Below are 22,251 nucleotides of genomic sequence, written 5' to 3' on the forward strand. Positions count from 1 at the left end.
GAATATCGTTGCACCCCTAAAATATATATATATATATATATATATATATATATATATATATATATATATATATATATATATATATATATATATATATATATATATATATATATATATATACACATACCTACCTACCTACCTACCTTCCTTCCTTCCTTCCTTCCTTCCTTCCTTCCTTCAGGGTCATACGTCACATCTGAATGAGGGTGGGGGAGGTTCAATTTGCCATGTTGCAAGGAGAGCTTAACTTCTGTCTCGCTAGCTTGCCCTGCGCTCTTCCTTCTGATGCTGTCTGTGTTAAGCGCTCAGTGGATCTGCGCTCGACAGTGCAGCCTAGCGGAGTAGTCGTACGCAGATTCACTGAGCGCTCAACACAGACAGCATCGTCAGAAGGAAAGTTGATAAAATAAATTACAAATTTTGTATTGTTCGATACATATGCGTACCGAACCGAAAGCACTGTATCGAATATATATAGATATATATATCTATATATAGATATATATATATATAGATAGATAGATAGATATAGATAATCTCACCACATTCTAATCATCTAATGAGATTTGCTGGCTGTAAGTGGTGCTCTTCTGTTGCAAGCATTTAAATAGCTGCTTGCTTTTACAATATCATTTGTGAAACGCATTTTGTGTTCTTCTCAAAAAGGCCACAAGGGAGAAGGAGGAAGTGGGTTGGTTAAATGCAGACTTTATTTAGTGACTTATTGTCATTCTCTGTCTGGTTTCAATGTGACGTTTTATAGTGGGCAAAAAATAAAAAAAGAAGTGATGATTCACAGTTTACTCATCTAAGGTACAGCAAAGCCACCTGAGGGTTACTAATTTGTATGCGACACCTGTTTCTCATATATATTTTTGTGTGTGGGTTGTGTGTGTGAATCACCTCCCCAAAGGTGTACAAAAAACGGTTTAAAAAATGCAGCACAAAGTTGAATGAAAATTGTTGGTTCATATCTGGTCAAGTGTTCCGTGAGATGCGATCTTGTCTTGTTTGCAGTCTGTACGCCACGGAGAAAGGCATTTATTCCTGAAGGCAAGAATAACTCAAAGATGAACATCATTAAAAAGAGATTGTTGGCTGTAGTTGTTTGGGGAGGGAAATGAGCTTTTCATATTGTGGAATTATGAACTCCTGGAGGAGATGCCTGATGAATTAGAAGGGATGGATGCAGAGACAGAAATGTGGTTCCCTACTTAGTGTCTAGACAAGACTATTTAATATATCCCCAAATCATGTACATATATAGCAAGAGATATTTCTGCAAGGATACCACCAAGTGGCATTAGCAGGCATATTTTATACCTACTGAAACAGTTGAAGGAATGACTGAGGAGCATGGTAGGAGGGTCAGGTAAAGAGGAGGAGAAGGAGGGAAGAGAAGGAGCTACTGGGCCTGACTGTACTTGTCGTTCGGAGAAAAGCTCTGAGAGCATAGCCTTATACAGATATTTCCAAGACGGCGTGTGCCCCAGCCGTGCACTGTGATTTCCTGTTAACCCCTAACTCACCAAGAAGGCCAAACCACAGAGGGGATGAGGCACTCATTCTGGCTCCAACGAGAAGCGATGACGGACTCAGCCGTGTTGCAATAAATGAGCAATTTGCATATCAGTCAGGTGATCACTTCCTGTGGTGAAGTCCATTCTTGCATTGAGGCTGTTGGCTTAAATCCTTCCCAGAGCAGCAGTCGGTGACCTATTTGTGCTTAAGAGAAAACCTCTTAAATCATCTGTACTTGGTTAGTTTGCCTACATTCAGCTTCACTAGATTGGTGGTCTTTGTTCAAGGAAGGACAGGAATAGGTTGTTTATGACCACGCCTGTTGTGGTTTTATTCTAGCACTAAAAAGCAGTCCGATCAGACCCAGCTGCGAGCCCTCTGCACTGCAGCCTGTTATACCCAGCGGGCGGGTCAGCACAGGTGGATGTGTTGGCAGCTTGACAGGTGGGGAGGGTGTGTGAAAGTCTGTCTTTATGCGCGTGTCTGCCACACATGCTTTTTAGTCTCAGTGTCCGTAGTTCTATCAATAATGCAGCTGCTCACTCTCAGTCTCACTCTTGAGCCCTTGCTTTCTCTGCCATTAAATATGCATCAATTTCCCAGTCCTAAGTCTCTGTCCCCTCCCAGTTCCCATAAACTGCCCTGCAATCCCAACAGCATGCTCATTGCTGATGAGTTGACTTAGTAAAACTAAAATGTTTGTAAAATCCATTCTTTGTCAGCTGTTATTAAAATGTTATTTCTGTTATTAATTTGAGCTTTAAGCTGAAATTAAAACATGATACTGACGAGCTCAGAGTGATTGTCAGAGGTTTGCCAGCGTGTTGCCATCAGTCTGAATGAGGGGACTCGACTCCACTTGGCTCCCAGCGGTCAGCCAAGTGGCTGCCAACTTACTCCTATACAACAGGAAGGCTGCTGAGGACAAAAGTAATAATTAAATGGGAATTTGTCTATACTGACACCAACAGATGTCACTGTATTTGAATTACTGTGCAAAGGTTTGGGGCAATACTTCCAAATGTTCACTTTAAAGTGCCATAACGATAATCCACAATACTGAAATCCACTGTTCCTGAAGTCACAACTATTAAAACTCACTGATGTTCTTTGTCATGCTGCACAAATTACGTATAAAGCAATAAGCGGCCTGCTTCCTGACAATACACTACATTTCTTTTTTTTCTTTTTTTTTAAGAGATGGAGGATCCGGTTAAGCGGGGAATTCGATTTAAAACATCTGTGTTTGTGCAATGTTAAAAAGTTTTTGCATGTCTGTATGTGGAGTGACGTTGTGGAACAGATTGCTGAAGTTCATTACTCACTGTCCCAGCACAACTCGGGTTTAAAATGTAGAACAAAATGATGGTTTTTGCAGGGTAGAAGGAGGAGGAAGGACTTTGATTGGGTGCTCTTGTCCGCTATCCACTCTTCACACACTGTGTGTGTATAGCTATATGTGTATGCATGTGTATGTAAACATATTATTTAAAAAAAAAAGTATCTCTTGGTGTGTTACTCGTGTTACCAAACTAAATATATGTACACAATTATAAGGAAGGATTTATGAAGGGATAAGGCAGAAACGGGAAGTAAAAGTGATGATAAATAGTTACTAAATAATGGAGTATTTTTTTGTTTTGTTCTTTTTCTCTTTTGAGTTGTACTATCATGTTCAAAATAATTCCCAGTGATTCCCATCCCCAGGCACTTCATGACCTATCTATGCCCCTCTAATGCACATGCTTGTTACTTAATGACTGATGTACATGCAGATATGATAGAACTGCATCTTTAGTCTCTGAAACACAAGACACTGCAAAAATGTCTTTTTAGAACTTTTAACCTGTTTGAAAATATCTGTTAGTTGTTAACTGATGTTTGCAAACCTTAGAGGAAGAAAAATATGCACAGTTGCAGTGACTGACTTGAACCCAGTATTTTAAGAAGGGGTTTCTGTTGTTATTTTTTTTTTTTCCCCAGACAGATAACACCCACACAAATGTCTACAGGACTACAGGTAGCACAGACAACAAAAAGTCACTCTGGAAAGAGTGAGCCAACATTTAATATCAGCGCAGTTATTGTAAGACATGTGCCAAATAACACAATAACAGGAAGGCATTTTGAAGTTTGACAGCAAACCTGAAGCTGCGTGGCTGTCGTGAAGTCACTTACACACACGCATGTTTAATTTACACACTGTTTGCACCAGACATCCTCCTGTTTCGGGATATTTGCAGGCCTAAAAATTCAAGTTGTTCCTGGTTGGAGTCCACAATCCCAGACACTTAATCACTCATGAAATCCTAATGCTTGGCTCCTTACTATCCTTGTTTGTTTTTTTGTTTTGTTTTTGCTGTTCTTTAGTAAATATGGACTGAATTTTTATGAAGTTGCATAACGTATAATATATAATTAGGTATATAATATATATGGCCTTGTTTTGTTTTGTTTTTTTTTCTTCTTCTTCCGTGTGTGCATGCATGCATCCATTGTTCAGGCTGGATGAGTCCTTATTAGGCATTGCTGGCAACAGGAAGTGGGCTGGGCTTTGGTGCTGTGTCACAGGAAGTAGCAGATTGTATCACGGGCGGGACAGATGGAGGGAGAGGTGGAAGAGATGGATTAGGGGACTATAGGGAGACCATGCAGGGAAAATAAGGAGAGGAGGGGGAGGGATCGTAAAACCTTTGTTGTTCTGCATCTGCACAACTCCTCTACTCACCATTTATCGACACTTTGGTTTCTTCTGTTTTGCTGTGCTTTAAGCTGAGACACGCATGCACATTAACATGCATATATTAAGATTTACAGTTAAATGAATGAATACAGACTTTACAGTGTTTAGTGGTATTTATTTAAATGTTACGCCATTACTCTGGTCCAATGTTATCAGCATACACAAGGAAAAAGCAAATATGTGTGTAGAGAAGGAATATTTGTTTATTCTAAGATCTCTGTTTTAAACACGTCTGCCCTACCCGAGATACCTGAGTAAACATGGTTTTGTTTTTTTGTTTGTCTGTCTGCATAAACCTATTAATACCACTGATGTCAGCGCACATGTGGCTGTTTTCTTCCAAAGTGTGATGAGGTGGAGGCTGATGGAAAGCAGGTGGAAGATTCCAGTGACTCGTCTGTTTGGCAGAGCACGGCACAACTTCCCGTCTTTGTCGGCTTCCATTGTTGCGTTTTGTTTGGGATCAAACTAATCTGTTTATCCAAGCAGTTATCAACACCATACTGCATTTTTAGGTTTTTTGTTTTGTTTTTTCTTCCCACGTGTAGGCTACTGATTTCTTTATGTCGCTTTGAAGACGTTAGACTTTGTGGATATCGTTAATGTGGAATATTCTCCGGGTTTTTCTTCTGACATTGGCGGCTTTTTCACTCATTTTCAGTTCATTCCTTGTTCTTATTTTTGTTCTTTGTTCAGTCACTTAAGACTGATCTATGAATCATTTCAGCATAGAAACACCACACTCAAAACATGAACCAGTTTTGTGTCTACAGATAACCGAGAACAAAGAACCAGTTGTAAAATATATCTTTAGGCTCTTTGTTGCTAGCATCCTGTTGCGAAAACACATAATGTGTTTATAATTCTTTAGTTTAATGTTTGAAATAAATGCCACAATAACACAAAATAGTAATTTTGCTCCAGAAAGGCCCAAAGAGTTATTCACTAAAACGTTGCTCAGCATAGTGTGCAGTATGTCATTAAAGAAATCAGAGGAAACTGAACAGGTGGAAGAAAAGGTTTTTGAAGGCTTGCCACTTCTATCTAAACAGTATCTGAAAGTCAGGTCCTTTAAGAAATAGTAGGAAATCTAGCCTTCAGTTGATTTTTAAAGAATCAACTAAAGAAGAAAAACGGGGAGGAATGGGTGGGGTATACCAAATGACCCAAAAAGTTCAAATTGCTGTAGGTAGGTATGGAGGTCACGAGAGAGGTGCTAGAGCAGGGGTGGCCAACTCCAGGCCTCGAGGGCCAGTGTCCTGCAGGTTTTAGACATCACCCTGGGTCAATACACCTGAATCAAATGATTAGTTCATTACCAGGCTTCTGGAGAACTTCAAGACATGTTGAGGAGGTAATTTAGCCATTTAAATCAGCTGTGATGGATCAAGGACACATCTAAAACCTGCAGGATACCGGCTCTCGAGGCCTGGAGTTGGCCACCCCTGCACTAGAGGCAGGCTCTGCCATGGTTGGATGGTTATAAATGTAGAAAAGTATTTTCACTTCATTTCATTTTTTTTTTATCCACCATGTAGTACCATCTAGAAAACCTCTAATTAGCACAGCTTCATTTTTCAGCATGACAATGATCCCAAACACACTGCCAGTGTGGTAAAAGATATGGATGTGGATAGAAAAACACACAATGTATCACTCTCAGCCATAAATTGACCTCCCCAGAACGCCGACCGCAACATTACCGAAGCAGTGTGGGATCATCTTGACAGAGAACAGAACAAAAGTCAGCCAACATCCAAACAAGACCTTTGAATGTCCTTCAAGAAGCCTGGAGGACTATTCCTGAAGACTAGTTAAATGAACAAAAGCTGCCTAAGAGATTTCAGGCTGTGCTGAAAAATAAGGGTTGACATACCAAAATTGACAAATACTGACTTCAAGATTATTAGACTTGTACAAACTTTTTTTTTTTCTGTATTTCCATTTATGTTTGTACTTATTTCCCATTTTCTAACAAAATATATAGAGTTTTTAGACAGGAATGTACACTTCAGCTTCTTTGCAAATAAAGGTTAAGACTTCAGTGAATAAAGGACATTGTCGTTCCAGTTTAGTGTGTTTTCTGACACGTTTGAAGCTCAAACAAAGCTGGTTATATTAGTGTTGTGGGTTTTTTGAAACCTAGGACACACTGAAATGTTCTTAATCTGGCCTTGTAGGTTAGTGAGTATGAGACTAGGTTTGTCTTGAAAGACTGGCCCTCGTGACTAAAAACTTTGTTCTTCGTTCATTTGTCTGCAGTTCTTCCTCAGCTTTCCTCGTTGGCCTCTCCTGTTCCTCCCGCAGTTCACGCTGAATCCCACATAAAACACACAGCCTTTATATGATATAAATTAATATTGGTTCTTCTTTGTCCTTATACAAAAAATGCAGTGTAACTGAAATTTTAGTAGTTTGCTTAATTGTCCTTGATTCTCAGCAGTAACACAAATGAATGTTTCCAAATTTTTATTTAATTTTTTTCATTTTTGCAAACATTTCAGGTTATTAATAGAACATGTTGCTAACGTAAACAAAACAAATGAAACACTGTTGCTGTGGACTGAGTTTCCTCTTAAGGCATCTAGAGTATGTTAGGTACCCAGCTGTACCTTTAGAAGAACAAGTACCTCCACAGTTTCAGGATGTTGGTATCGATTTGGTACTGAAGTATCTGTTTTTGTCACATCCCTAAAAACGACAGTCTAGTGTATTTCTCCGATGACACTCTATAGTACAAACATGTTTGCAGCAGAGCTCACGAAGACCTTTTCATGCTTTTGTCGGCTGAAGTTGCCGTCGCTACTATAAAGACCTGTGGTTTAATTTTTGTGGCTGTACTTTAATTTGGCTTTGGATCGTTTTAATTCTTCCTCGTTTTTGTGGCAGCATGTAGTGGGTGTTTTTGTTCCGGCTTGGAAGAGCAGAAATCGACTCTTAGTTGCCAGATGTCTATATTACAAAGCAGGATTTCAACTTATCTAGGTAACCCGGAGTTAACCCTGAAGTTTTCTGTAGTGTGAAGGTGGATCACTTCTTACTGGGGGGCATCACCATGGTAACGCACTCTGACCCTAACCTGCTCCGGAGCAGATTATGTTCAACAGGTATGAAATCACTGTGTACATGACAGTGTGTACATAACATCACCATTCCTGCAAGACCCCAGAGACCTCTGTATACGAAATAGGAAGGTCAGAAGTCTTTGCGTTTCTCTGACTGTCAGTAGGTTAATTCTCAGATCCAGCTTTATTACTTTTTTCCTCTGTTGGCCTCAGATTAATTTACAACAGTTTCATTGTTCCATCAGCATTAATTAGAACTAATTACATTTGGAAATTTTGCTGGCTTTCCTTCTTACCCTCAAGGAGGCTAAACTTTATTCATATCTGAGCTCTTTCTAGTCTTACTGGCTAAAACTTGCATGCATTCATACAGCACTTTGAATACTGAACACTGCTTTTCCTCTGGCACACACACTCACCCTGCAGCACCTGTGTTGCTTTGATTCTGTGTTGTGCGTTTTAAATTTTTCTAACATTACACTTTGCTATTCCTATGCTGCCAATACACTGTGTTCGTGATTAGCCAGATGCTGCTAGCGCCACTCCTTCCTGTGAACCCATTTGTAACTAGAACCCTGGGTTACTGAGTCAATAACCAGTTTTATTTGGCTATAAGGGTAAATGAAGTTAACAGAAAGATCCCTTTGAAATGCTGAACTTGTGGTAGTACAAGCCTGAGTACTAGTCAGACAAAAAGTAGATTATTTAGACTTTAAAGAGTCAACTAAGCAATGCTGTAAACGAATGTTGATGATTTCTTCTTTGTGCTCTGTTTTTCAGTGAATCAAGTATTTGCCAGGCTCGGGCCACTGTGATGATCTATGACGATGGCAATAAGAAGTGGCTTCCTGCGGGCACCGGACCCCAAACCTTCAGCAGGGTGCAGATCTATCACAACCCAAGCAACAATGCCTTTAGGGTAGTGGGACGCAAGATGCAGACAGATCAGCAGGTACATCTGCCAGCTTTGGGCAGGCTTAGCATAGTGTCTGGCTTTGTGAGATGTGTGTAGTGTCTGTCATGTGGCCTGTGGGCGTCTGTGTTGTTTAAAGGTGTCTGAGTAAGCAAGAGTGAGAATACTGGGTGCCCATTCATTGACATCATTGTAAATGATACCCTAAACTGTATCTGTTTGTTATATGGAGAGTATTTACTGTAAGTATAGTTTTATTAGAAGCACTTGAGAACATTTTTACATCGTCTACCACTGTGCTGTTTATGTCCCTCCCCCCTAAACCCTCTGCCCATCCAAGAAGCCACAGGAAGGATAATAAATCACAACCAAACCTATTTTCTGTCCCCTTGTTTGGTTGCAGAGCAGTTTTAGACTCTACCTTATGTTGCAGTTATTTACACTCACTGGCCACTTTATTGGGTACACCTGGCTAGTATACAAACTCTTGCCTTCAGAACTACCATAATTATTCATGACACAGATTCAACAAAGTGCTGGAAACATTCTTCAGATTTTTTTGGTCCATGCTAACTTGTCATCACACAGTTGCTTCAGATTTGTTGGATGCACATCCATAATGGGATTCATCTGTTCCACCACATCCCAAAGGTGCTCTACAAGACGGGATGGAACCAGTCTCATGTTGTTTATGCCACTGAGACCTAAGATCGGATCAGATGACATTTTTCCAATTTTTCTGTTGTCCAATTTTAGTGAGCCTGTGTGAAATTTAGCCTCAGTTTCCTGTTCTTAGCTGACAGAGGTGGCACCTGGTGCAGTCATCTGCTCTAACCCATCTGCTTCAATGGTTCAGAGATGCTTCTCTGCATACCTTGGTTGTAATAAATGGCTCTTTAGACAGGCTTCCTATCAGTTCAAAGCACTCTGGCTCTGCTCCTCTGACCTCTGACATCTTCTTGTAGAGAACTGCCCCTCGCTGGACATTTTCTCTTTCAGACCATGCTTTGTAAACCCCATAAATGGTTGTGTGGGGAAAATCCCCATAGATCAGCTTTCTGAAATACTCAGGCCAGTCTGTGCGGCACTATCATGCCACATTTATAATCAGTTAAATCACCTTTCTTCCTCATTGTGATGCTTGGGTTGAACTTCAGCAGGTCATCTTGACCATGTGTACATGAGTTGCTGCCATGAGATTGGCTGACTAGATATTAGCAGTTGATCACGTGTACTTAGTGGCCGGTCAGTGTATGGTCTAACTAGTTTCCTCATAGTTTCTCTCTGATGTCTGTGTGTCTGAGAGAGAGAGACAGAAAGGGGGAGGGGTGGAGCAAACAAGGCTTCTGTGGGGAGCCACTGTATTAGAAACACTATGAATTTTCATTATTTTATAAACACTGATGCAAATATGATCGCATGAACCTAGCAGACAGAAGTATTTACTTTTAGGCACAGAATGAATTAATGAAACCTGATGAAAGGTGGAGCAGGGAATCCGTTAAGTTTGCGTGTGGAGCACGATCACTGCTTCACGCCGTTTGCAGCCGTTTATCCAAACACTTGCTGCTCTTAACTACACTTATAAACAGGCCCTGGGTTACCTTATTTATCTTTAAGCATGTGTTTTAATTCCTTTCAGTGCTTTTAATCTTACAGATTTTGCTGAGCTGAGCTTTGAATCAACTGTTGTCTTAAGCAAGAGCACTTCCACCACATTCATGCTTTTGATTACTGTCAGTTTGCGAGAGGTGCACGCAAACATGCAAAGCTGCTTTTTGTGCATTGTCAGCATGCCTTTGGCATAACATGTAGGAAAGTCTTCCTTCAGTTTTGAGTGCTCAAAGCAGAGGATAATGAAGGCGTGTCTTTGTGGTTATCACCAGATTATGACTCCCCAGCTGATAAAGGTGAACCGATTCCATGTTACAAAGCAGGGCAGCCTGAGTTTGGGTGCGTCTGTTCTTGATACGCCCGTCTTAGTGTCTCTCTCTCTCCCCTTCTTTAAACATTCAGCACTCTGAAGTGTTCCCCAGAGACGTGTCTTAAAGTGGAAGATGTTTCCTGTGAGATAGTTAGCCTGTTCAGCCATTTCCTGTGACAATTTAGGACGTAGTTTGATACCCAGTAAGGACTCTATATTTGTGTCTGACGGAAACATCCAAGTGAGTTTAGGCTTGTGGTTAATGAGAGCAGCAGGAAGAAAATGAGAATTTTCTGTCTCTCCTTTTCATGTTCTCCTCTTTCTTTTTTTCTTTTTTCTTGTGCCTGTGGTGTCTTTAGAAGTGTCTTTGTGGTGTCACGCTTGTTTTATGCATCCTGGTGTGATTTAAGACGAGTTAAAAAGCACAAGTGGAACCTGCGGCATTAAGGCTTTTCATCATGCCACAGGTTTTACTTGATTCCTTTTATCCTGATTCGTGATGCAATTCTCTTTGCATCTACACACTACCTTGCTATTTTTAAACAGGAAGACTGAAGTTGTATTTGTTTATTTTTAATGATGATGATGATGTCTACAGTGGCAGATGAACTTGCTACCCTTACATTCAGTGCATGCTGCCCCCCTGTGACAGGGTCTCCTATCCTCCCCTCTCCTCTGTGGAATCCAGAGGCTGTTAAACAAATAGTGAAATGGCATGTCAGCACATTCAGGCAAACACTCAAACCCAGAACGTTTTTCCCCAGCTCCATAAGCTTCACACCACCTGGTGGTTGGAATCTGTACCAGCATACCACAAACATTTAAGCAGATACAGTCGTGTTATGCATAAGCAGGGATATTAGGTTGTGGAGATTTTAGAAGTTGTTTTGGATATATAATTTATTTTTAAACGACTTTGTAACTCCTCTGCTCTCTTTCTCCTCCTCAGGTTGTTATAAACTGTCCAATCATTAGAGGCCTCAAGTATAATCAGGCCACACCTAATTTTCACCAGTGGCGGGATGCCCGACAAGTTTGGGGACTCAACTTTGGCAGCAAGGAGGATGCTGCTTTATTTGCCAATGGCATGAGCCACGCTCTGGAGGTCCTCAACTCCATGGCAGACGCAGGTAAATTAGCATCTGTAGCTACTCCATGGACTTTGCTTATGACTCCAGCACGAATGAAAACGTCCCAAACTTACAACTTCCTGTTTTGTGGTAACTTATCAGCCAGAACATGGTAAACATTATACTAACACCACACAGAGGTTATATATGTGTTTCTTGTCAATCAGTTAGAGAAAAAAGGCATGTGATTGAGCTGATATTAACACCGCCCTGGACCGCATGAAACACCTTGCTAACAAGCTTCCTTCAAGTGATGAGTATGATTCACAGTGATGTACAACAAACAGGGTAGCTGGGTAGATATAAAAAAGTCAAATAATGTTATTTGTTTGGCCTCGTGCTGCTGTGCTGGCTACAGTTGTGCACAGAGTTGGTGTAAATGCATGAAAATTACTCACTCAGATCACATTTTGTCATTTAGACGTAGACTTTATTAATTCCACACTGGGGGAATTCACATGTTACAGCAACACTGGATTTATTTATTTATTTTTAAATAAGGAAAAAAAATGATACAAGTGTCATTTCTACTATTTACAAATGGTTGCTATATACAATAAGTATTTGTCATTGTCATATTTTTCATATGTGCATAAAGTGCAGTGGGAGTAAACCTTTATTTTTGTAGGTATCTATTGTGTGTAATGTACAGTCTGACCGCTGTTGGGATGAAGGACCTGCGATAGAGCTGCGTCCTACACTGTGGCTGTTAGAGTTAAACACACTATTTCTTAGACATCAGTCCACACGTGTCCATCCAATCCTGTTAAATAGAAAATAGTTTGAATATTTCCTCAGAAGGAATCCTGGTATTCATCGAACACATAATTAGAACTTCTGTTGTTGTTTTGTTTTGTTTTTTTTAAAATGTGTTCATTTTTAACAGTTTCAGCACTTATTCATAGTCAGTGTTGTTCTTACCTCTGCTTATTTACAACAGCTGGCTATTTAAATGAATACTCTGTATATCCTGTGTCGCTGAGCCATGAAAAATACTTGATAAAATGTAGCATTGTAAATGCTTGATTAGTGGGCACCACCCATTTGAGGTCCCTGTGTGTCATATCGTGGCTGTCCACACTGTCTGCAGACTTTGTACAGTATCAACAGCACAGATATAAAAAAGTGTGTACGTCTGTAAAAGCACAGATTGGATAAACTTGAGCGTGTCAGGAGTTATTGCTTCATAGTAATCATCACAAATGTTTTCTATTTTCTGTTTTGGCAGGTTATGCTACCCTCCCCCGCCCCATGTCAAATGGGCCTTCTCCTGAAGAGCTTGAACAACAGCGGAGGTACCTTGAAGACTTTCTGCTAAATGCAGTCCGCCTTCTTCACTTTGCTAGTTGTAATCCACCGCTGGTCGCATTTTACTGCTTCTCCGCTTGCATATCTTCTGGGCTTGGTTCAGCTGATAACTCTGATTACATTTCCAGGTTTCAGCTTGGTCGTAAATGACTGTTTGTTTAATAATCAGATATTTTTTCTGATTCTTTTTTGTTTACCTCTTATGTGAGCTTACGGTACTGTGCGGCCATGTGAAGTGTATGTTTTCTAACTGATGCAAACAATCTCCTGGGTTCAGTTGCATAACAATCAATAGCAAGTCGAGCTGTTTTGGCTCTGCAGTAGTCCACTTGGCAGGGTTAGGGCACACACGCATATGCAGAGGATTTGATGGCATTAGCTTGACGCTGACGCTGTTAAAGCCTTAGTCAGCCCGTGTAGTTTAAAGGTTAAAAAGACAGTAAAGTGGATGCTGCTTACATTTTCCCGCCATGTCTCCATCAGCCTGTCCCATCAGCGAGACACTTGGACTCGCATAGACTAAGCATTAACCTTTTAATCTTATTTACACTAAAAGGTGATAAAGATCAGAGTCTAGGTGGATTTTATAATCGGCATTGCTGCTTGCCTGGCTGTCTCATTATCCAGTGGCGCGCTGAGGCTCAGGGAGCTTCTAAAACCTTAAAAGTCCAACAGAGATGCAGGTGTTTGTGGGTAATATTTGCAGCTGTAAACATCGATGATGTTCAGCAGTTGTGAAAAGAGGCAGAATAACAGACATGAATGCGATCGCCCCTCACCCTTTCCTTGGCTCGCTGCTTGACATCATGTGTGATTACGGGCATGTGTGTGGCTCTGCACTTTAGTGTGTGTACACTGTGTACAGTGTATGTGTGGTGCTCTGTAATCAGCTGTTATGAGTGGCAGATGTGTTGGGGAGAGGAGAGAGATGTAGCCAACCGAGGTAACTCGCATTGGATCATTTTGACCAGCTGTGGACTTTTTAGTGATAGACTAATTAAAAGTGAAATTCACCTCATGTCCTTTTACCAAATTCTCTAGATTTTATAAAACTGTTTGTTTGAAATGTTAGAAGTTGCCCTGAAACAGCGGCTGGTGCATAAATAATTCAGATATCTACAGGACACTTGCACATGATTCAAGGCTTTCTGAGTCTCAGACTTTAATTTAATTGTGGGCCAGTTTATGGTAATTGCTCTTGGTTTATTTTAAATGTGTTCACATACAGATGTGACAGATTTGTTTGTTTGTGCACAGGTTGGAGCAGCAGAGGTTGGAACAGCAGGACCGGGAGCGTCAGGAGAGAGAAAGACAGGAGCGGGAGCGGCAGGAAAGAGAGAGGCTGGAAAGAGAAAGACAAGCTGCTGCAGGTCAGGAAACACCTGCGCTGGTCAACATAACACCACTTGACATTAATACACTTCAGTTTTGTTCTGTTTCAGCGTTATACTCAGATAAATGTGCAGCACGTGATCGCCCTGAAGGGAAAGCTGGAATTCATTCTGCGTACCAAAAACAACAGGGGATTTTAAGACTGATACAGGGTCGTGTCAGACAGAGGTTGTGACTTTTTCTTTCACTGGCTGAATTTTTGTTTTTTTGTTTTTAAACGTTGATGGAAAATCTGAAGGCTGTCCCTAATTCTGAACCGTAATAGTAAATGATTCATGCACAACACCGTCGAGAACTGTGCTCTCAACATCTGTGCCGCGTCTTTCTTGACATCAGACATCATATATTAGAATTGTCGATCAAGGTCTTGGAGTGTCTGTATCCACAAGCAGTCACAGAGGGGGTGCAGCTGCACCGGGTACAAAACCATGCTGCTGGATGCTCTCCAGATAAACCAAGTGCTTATAGGATTGGGAAGCAGATAAGATGCTGCTGGTAATTCCAGTGTCCAGCAGAGTGAAAATTCAGCATTCAAATCACAATTAAATCAGACATTAAAAGTGGTTTGTCCAACGCAGAAAAATATAAAACCACTAGACATGGAGCATCAATCAAGCTGTTTAAGTTAAATTGGAATTTTTAGATGCAGGAGCTGTTTTAGTGCTTTAGGTGCTGCCTCTATGCTCTGTTTATGCTTTTGACAGTTTTAGATAGTGAGGATCAGTCATGCCCTCTGTATCATACAGAAGCCATCTAAGCATTGTTTTGAATTTTGTTTACCTGCGTCATGCTGTCATTGGTGTGAATCTTCTCTGAATACTTTGCAAACTGATGGTCCTTCTCTGTCCAGTTCCTCCAGCCCCTCCAGCTCCTCCACTGGCCACTGGAGGCCCCGCTCCTCCACCGGCTCCTCCTCCACCCCCTGGCCCTCCTCCAGCTCCTGCCCCTCCTCCAGCAGCTGGCATCCCCCCGCCTCCGGGACCACCTCCCACAGGACCTCCCCCGGCCCCACCCCTGCCCACTTCGGGTGGCGGAAATGGCATTGGCGGTGGGGGAGGAGGGGCAGGAGGGGGCTTGGCGGCTGCCCTTGCAGGAGCTAAACTCCGCAAAGTATCCAAGGTGTGTATGTGCCAGATTTGACTGTTACTTTGCCGCTGCTGTTAAAGGCCTTGTTAGCATACAATTGACAAATCACTCAATCTGTCATGTGCTTCTCTCATTATTCTAATTGGATATTCCGCTGTTGTAATGACACAATACTAAGAGTTATTTAGAGATGTAGATCTGTGACACCACCATCCATCCTTTTGCTATTTGCTGCCCTCAGCAGGATGATGGCCCGTCTGCTCCTCCAACTCCAACTCCAGTTTCCAGAACTGAGTCCACCCGCAGCAGCAACGCATCCATTGGAGGAGGAGGAGGAGGAGGAGGGGGTTTGATGGGTGAAATGAGTGCCATCTTGGCACGCAGGTGGGTGACGCCACAGGTTTGAAGCCACATAAGGTTTTATATTAACTAGTTACAATCTTCACTTGTCTTTTGATCAATAATCATTTATTACATGCGTTATATTCAGTCAGCTCTTGCAAGTTTTTCTGCTTGATTATTAAACTTAGTATTTTTATTTTCCTTTATCAGGAGAAAAGCTGCAGACACTGGAGAGAAGCCACCTGTGAAACCACAAGATAATGTGAGGGTCGGCTTTTTGTCAAATTGTTTTTGTAATGATAATTTTATTCTTGGACTTTATTAAAGTAGCTTTGCATCCTTTATAGTTCAAATAGCCCTTATTTATGTCTTGATGCATTCTCAATCATCCAATAGAGTAAATCTCCAAAAAGTTGATTCTGTTCATCTGGACTTAGCGTTTTGTGGGAGAAACGTTTCGTCACTCATCCAAGTGACTTCTTCAGTCTCAGCTGACTGCAGGTTTCCCCAAATATTATAAACAGTGCATTTGCATAATGACTGAAACCAGCCCACTGAAGGAACAATGGGCTGGGAGGTCAGTTCCTTAATTTTAATTGTGCAAATTCTCATACGTGTCAGGAGTATCGGAGCAGTTGAGACGCATTTTTTCTAAACACCGGGTCTCTGTGGCTTTTAAACCCCAAAACACGCTGCGCCAAAAACTGGTCCACCCCAAGGATCGGGTCCCCCGACACAGAGTAACATAGTGTACGCTGTTAAGTGCCAGGAGGATTGCCAGGATTTATACATCGGGGAAACCAAACAACCTCTGGCGAAGCGGATGGCACAACACAGAAGAGCTAACTCGTCAGGCCAGGACTCTGCAGTCTGTTTACACCTACAGGCCAGTGGACACTCTTTCAATGAGGATGTACACATCCTGGACAGGGAAGAACGCTGGTTTGAGCGCGAAGTCAAGGAGGCCATTTACGTGAAAAGGGAAAGACCATCTCTGAATCGAGGAGGGGGCCTAGGGGTACATCTTACGCCATCTTACAATGCTGTGTTTGCAGCCATTCCCCAACTCTCTGTGAATGGTACTCATGGCTATTGATCAGTGGGTTTTGGTCAGTGGTTGTTGATCAATGGTCATGAGAATTTGCAAAATTAAAATTAAGGAACTGACCTCCCAGCCCATTGTTCCTTCAGTGGGCTGGTTTCAGTCATTATGCAAATGTACTGTTTATAAGATTGGAGAAACCTGCAGTCAGCTGAGACTGAAGAAATCATTTGGATGAGTGACGAAACGTTTCTCCCACAAAAAGCTACATCCAGATGAACAGAATCAACTTTTTGGAGAACCCTTATTTATCTTACAGTGAGCCTCGACCCAGCCCCATAGTTCATTCAATATATAAAACAAGCCGTTACTACTAGCTACTGATATACTCTCCCCTGTAAGCCAGCTTTGTCCTGATTGGTTGCCCCTCGTAAATAAAACATTTAAACAGCAGGTGGGTGGGGTTTCTATGGAAGCCCGTTTCCGCCACTGAAAAAAAAAAAAAAAAAAGCTAGTATCCATAACTCGAAATTTTGAGTTATTTTCTCGAAATTTTGAGTTATTTTCTCGAAATTTCGAGTTATTATCTCGAAATTTCGAGAAATATAACTCGAAATTTCGAGTTACTTTTCTCAAAATTTCGAGTTAGCTCTGCCAATCAAAAATATACGTGAATGAGGTCGCTTTCTTGTTACCCGGAAGCATATGGCGCAGGACCGCGCACTCAAAAACGGATCCCAACAAATTAAAGTATGTTTGCTGATAGTAACACCATGTGATTCAGCTAATAACACAGGGATTTCATCATTTGTGAAGCCAGGCTGAAAACACTCAGCAATCTGTGCATTCATGACTGGATGTAATACCGGTAGCTTAGCTGTAGCATTTGTAGCTGAGGGCTTCAGCTTCCGGGTAACATGGAAATGACGTCATTCACGTAGATTACTGATTGGCAGCGCTAACTCGAAATTTCGAGTTGCTTTTCTCAAAATTTTGAGTTAATATGTCGAAATTTCGAGATAATAACTCGAAATTTCGAGAAAATAACTCGAAATTTTGAGTTATGGATCCTTTTTTTTTTTTTTTTTTTTTTTTTTTTTTAGTGGCGGAAACGGGCTTCCATAGGTTTCTGTGCTCACGTTGGCAGGTTATTAAACATTGCCAAGAGTAGAATAAACCGTTGAAGCCTGAGTTTTCAACTCACACTTACAGATAAGATGTCATCATTTGACACCAGTATCATTGTAACATAACAATATAGACATGCCAGAAAGTAATGAGAAGCATAATCGGTTCCCTTTATGTAACACCAGACAAATGTAGAGTGTTTTTACATGTAACCAACCACTCAAGGCTGAGGATGACTCACTGTTAAGAGAAGTCTCCATGTTTTTTCTTCCCTCCTCTTCACAGGATGAGTCAGAGTCTCCAAGTCAAAGTGGTGAGAACTGAACAGTTTTGTCTGTAGCATGCCACCTACGTTCATTCTGATATACTGATATGAGTGAAGATTAACAACTCGTGTTTTCATACATTTTCTTTTTCAGACGCCGTCAGAAGACCTTGGGAGAAACCTTCTATGATCAGGTGAGCCAAGACGCAGTTATTTCCCTGCAGTAAATCTGTCACCTCCAGGTGTCCCATGTGTCGGTTCACCCTGTTCACCAGTGTGCGCACGTTTTTGTGTCCACCCCTGCGTCTTTGCACAAACGTGAGTTTTTTGTGCGTGTGTGCGAATGTCGTCCATTTTCATTTTAAGAGCGAGAGTGTGTGTGTGTGTGTCTCACTAACAGGAATAACTCCATCCCCAAGAGCATGGACTCCACTTCCTCATTGTCCCAAGTTCCCAGGTATACATGTGCCCCATTAATTCATGACCTTTAGCACCCCTTCCTTTATTCTTCCCTCTCAAATCTTCATGCTGGGGTAGCATATTTTACAGTTGATAGCACCATCTAATGGATGGGAGAATGGCGTGCACCCAAGCTACCCGTAGATGTAGCAGCTGAGTGTGCTGTCTCTGAAAACTGACTAATAAGATGGGAGCCTGGGTCTATGATTCATGCTTATTTTCAAGTCACTTCTCTCAGCTGGGGTTGGCTCTGTCCTCTCTGACATCTTTGATGGCTTTGTTTGTCTCTATGTTGTAGTTCAAGAACATACACGTAGTTTTTGTGGTAAAAGGTCCTAACAGAGCCATACACTACTCTTAAACCTGTGCTAGCTAGATCAGTTAATATCAGGCATTAATTTATAGCTCGTCAGCATCCTTCAGCTTCAGAAAGGTAGGTTAATGAGTTTACATAGGTTAACCTTCATTTCATTTCTGCATTCTTCCATTCACTGGTTCTTCATTTGCTCTATACTGTGGCAATGCATTTGATGAATATGTTGCACCTGTTTTGTGGAAAGATAAACATAAAATATTTGCATGTCTGTTTCATGTTTTGTTACAGGGCAAAGGCTGCAAGCAATAATAATGAAGCAAGTGGAGCCGATGACTCAGATTTAGAGAAAATGAAACAGGTAAATATGCTCATCGACCCAGCGATCGTCAGTTCTTGGCCAAAACAGCCACACTTGAATGTTTGGATCTGAATTTTTGTTATGTAAATGAGAAAGCTGATTTCTCTAAAGCTTCTGATACTCGTTTTGTTTTGCATGAATCTGGCTCCATCTGAATATGCTGGCTTGAGGTCACTTTTTGACAACAGTTTGACAATGGCAGTCTCAGACTGTTGAAATGAAGGTAGTTTGTAGCTTCCAGCTGTTTCCAGGAGTGTGTTGTTGAGTGTGTCACAAACAGGTTGGTGTGCGTTTATGCAGCTGGCACAACAGCAATAATATTAACTACTGACAATAATTACATTCCCAGCTTGGGACAGGAGCAGTGCGGATCTTATCACAGATGTGGTGTATATAATCATACTTCACAAGCTCCTGTTATTTCTAATCTGATGTGTGGGATGTTTGTTCCCATAGCTACACATAGGAAGTGGCCTCTTTAGTTATCAAAGCATCTATCAAAATAAAGCTGCCATGCAAAAAGACAGTCTGACCTCATGCATTATGTCACTGTTGTACTGTTAAATCTTGCAAGCAAACTGCAGGTAATGTGGATCGTCATTGTGTTTGCAGATTTCCATAAAAATAACCCATGCCTAAATGACAGAATTCAGTCCAGTTGATAAAGCCAACAATGTTATAGGTTTCATGCATGAAAAGGTCTTAATCCTGACAGAGGTTTAGAGAAACCTAAATTTTTCTGGTCAACACCAATGCATTGTGTTCTGCCACAAGTCAGAAAAATATATGTTGTATGTATATGGAGATTTCACATGTCACCTGGTTACTGCAAATAAACTTTTTTTTTTTTTCCTAAATCACAAATGTATTGCCATGGCTAACGGTTTGTCCTATTTTTCTGCAGGAGATCTTGGAGGAAGTGCGGAAAGAACTACAAAAAGTCAAAGAGGAAATTATTGGAGGTTAGATTACACTTTAAAAAAAACTTTAATTTTGCTCCAGTATCAGCTACTTTGTGTACTTACTGTGTGTTTCTCTTTGCTTTCACAGCCTTTATTCAGGAGCTTCAGAAGAGAAGCACATAGTTCTGCTGAGCGTCAGGTGTAACAGAGGGATGCGATGGGTGGAGCTGATCGAGGTCCGCTGAGGCCTTTCCTCCACGTCACCCTCTCATGTAGCCCAGGGATTTCTCTTTATCGTCTACACATTTTCTCTTCTCTCTCTCTTACACAAACACATGAGCATATGTGCTTACTGTACAACATCCATATTCACTTCATCTTAATGGTAACCCAGGGAACCTCCTCAAGTCGCCATTTGGCACTTTTTAACCATCACTTGCTTTTATTGCAGCGGTGATGTCCCCATCTGTACCATCTCTTCCCGCTCAGCCGTCCCGTCGTGCCCTTTTTGTGTCCCGTTCATCTGAATCATTTCAGAGCACTTAACTACCGCCAGAGTTGCTCTTGCAAGTTTGCCATCTCTAACCCCTCTTTGTTGCAGAACCCCTGCTGCTTGTGTCCTCTCCTTCTGCTATCAGATGCACCATTTTTCCTGGTAGAGAAGTCTTCAGTATTCAGGCACACTGTATTAGTCATATTTTTTACTGTAATAGAAAGAGGCTGGCATGCTGGGATCATTTTCTCCTTTTCTCAGTTGCCATGAAAATATTGAGACTTCTGCTAGTCTGTGTGGCAGCTGGATGTGGAGAGGGGAAAAAAATCAAACGAAACAGTGAAGCCATCTTCTTTAATACTGCAGCATATCTCAGTCAAGTGGACTTTAAGCTCCCGCCAAAGACTAAGAACTAAAGCGGCACAACGAAAGCCTTCACACTCCTGCTGCACAGAGATACTAGAGGAAGAGGAGACAAGCAAAGGGAAGTGTTCAACCAGAGTGCTGTGAAAGAGGAGTATGTTGTAGTTTTATGATGTGAGAAACTTATTCTCTTTGCATTGCACTTGTTCCAGAGGATGTGTGTGTGTGTGTGCGTGTGCCACACCGCCTTGATAGACTATTCCCTCTCACTTAAAATGAGACCTTATTCATTGGCCAGTGTGGCGCTCCTGCTGTCCACTGTGCTTCCGCTTGTTGTTATATTTTTTTTCTTTGTTTTGTTGTGTTTTTTCCCTTCTAGATCCGTTTTCTAATTTTGAAACATGAAAAATGGCCATGATGAGGTCAATTAATTTGGCCATGACCAACTGCCTTGAGAATAAATATATAAATATATATATATGGAAAATATATATTTGTTTTGAGGGAAATGTTAGCAAAAAAGGTGTTTCTATTTTAATTGAAATGACTGGTGAATGGGAATTTCATTATCTTTTTTTTTTTCAATGATTTGTTTTCTAATGAAATGTTTTGTTGTTTTTTGTTTACTTTCTTTTTTCTAGAGTCTAGGCTTTTTACACTGAAATATAAAGAAAACAGCTTAGAGACACTGGATTAGAAATGCCTTTATAGTCGAATACAGTTGCTTCTTGAAACGCATCACTTTGTCTGGACTCATCTTTTCTATTGTATTTGAATTTTATGGAGTGTGGGCTCTGCTGCACACATTTTGCTATATTTAAAATCCTAAACTATTTATGCATAAAAATGTTTACTTAGAACTTGGGAAATTGTCAGTCTTCTTTTGGCTGCTCCCTTTTAGGGTTCCTCATGACAGATCATCATCCTCCATCTCGCCCTATATCTAGCATCCTCTTATGTTACCCCATCAGTCTGTATGTCCTCCATCACTACATCCACAAACCTTCTCTGTGGTCTTCCTCTTTTCCTCCTGCCTGGAAGCTCGATATTCAATATCCTTTCTCCAGTATATCCACTATCCCACTTCTCCACATGTCCAAACCATGTCAGCCTTGCATCTCTGATTTCTGTCTCCAAAGCGCTCAACCTGAGCTGTGTCTCTGATATACTGATTTGTAATTCTGCTTACTCCCAATCAAAATCTGAACATAGATCTTGGACAGTAGTAAAACAAAAATCAGCATCTGAAATATTTTCCACATAAGGGTTGTGTACTTTTTAAAATTGTGTATTTTATTTATTTTTTATTCTAATAACGTCTGAAGGGTTAAATTTTTACGTATATGCTGTCAGATTTGATAAAATAGCATTATTATTTACGGAACTGACGTACATGTCCAAAAAACTAGTTTATTTTTATACAAAATTACAATGTATGCAACTTTATCGAGTAGAAACATTTTTCATATTATTTCTTAGTTAAATTGGGGGTGAACTTCTT

General features: G+C 41.0%; 1 protein-coding gene across 3 annotated transcripts in view; it reads left to right on the forward strand.

Moving 5' to 3' along the window:
* Window positions 1-21,488, forward strand: part of vaspb (vasodilator stimulated phosphoprotein b) — a 36,192-nt gene extending 14,704 nt beyond the window's left edge. Inside the window, exons 2-14 of one of the 3 annotated variants that reach the window (XM_080889780.1) lie at window positions 8,110-8,281; window positions 11,116-11,296; window positions 12,525-12,591; window positions 13,862-13,974; window positions 14,847-15,115; window positions 15,327-15,466; window positions 15,635-15,686; window positions 17,880-17,907; window positions 18,014-18,053; window positions 18,260-18,316; window positions 18,923-18,992; window positions 19,897-19,954; window positions 20,043-21,488. In XM_080889780.1, the coding sequence (XP_080745906.1) occupies window positions 8,110-8,281; window positions 11,116-11,296; window positions 12,525-12,591; window positions 13,862-13,974; window positions 14,847-15,115; window positions 15,327-15,466; window positions 15,635-15,686; window positions 17,880-17,907; window positions 18,014-18,053; window positions 18,260-18,316; window positions 18,923-18,992; window positions 19,897-19,954; window positions 20,043-20,077 (1,282 nt within the window). In that variant the 3' untranslated portion in view covers window positions 20,078-21,488. Of the gene's footprint in view, window positions 1-8,109; window positions 8,282-11,115; window positions 11,297-12,524; window positions 12,592-13,861; window positions 13,975-14,846; window positions 15,116-15,323; window positions 15,467-15,634; window positions 15,687-17,879; window positions 17,908-18,013; window positions 18,054-18,259; window positions 18,317-18,922; window positions 18,993-19,896; window positions 19,955-20,042 lie in introns of all 3 variants that reach the window. The other 2 variants (XM_080889779.1, XM_080889781.1) reach the window with 2 other exon arrangements.
* Window positions 21,489-22,251: the final 763 nt, after the last annotated feature.

This window comes from Rhamphochromis sp. 'chilingali' (genome assembly GCF_963969265.1).
Source record: "Rhamphochromis sp. 'chilingali' genome assembly, chromosome: 8".
Lineage (NCBI taxonomy): Eukaryota > Metazoa > Chordata > Actinopteri > Cichliformes > Cichlidae > Rhamphochromis > Rhamphochromis sp. 'chilingali'.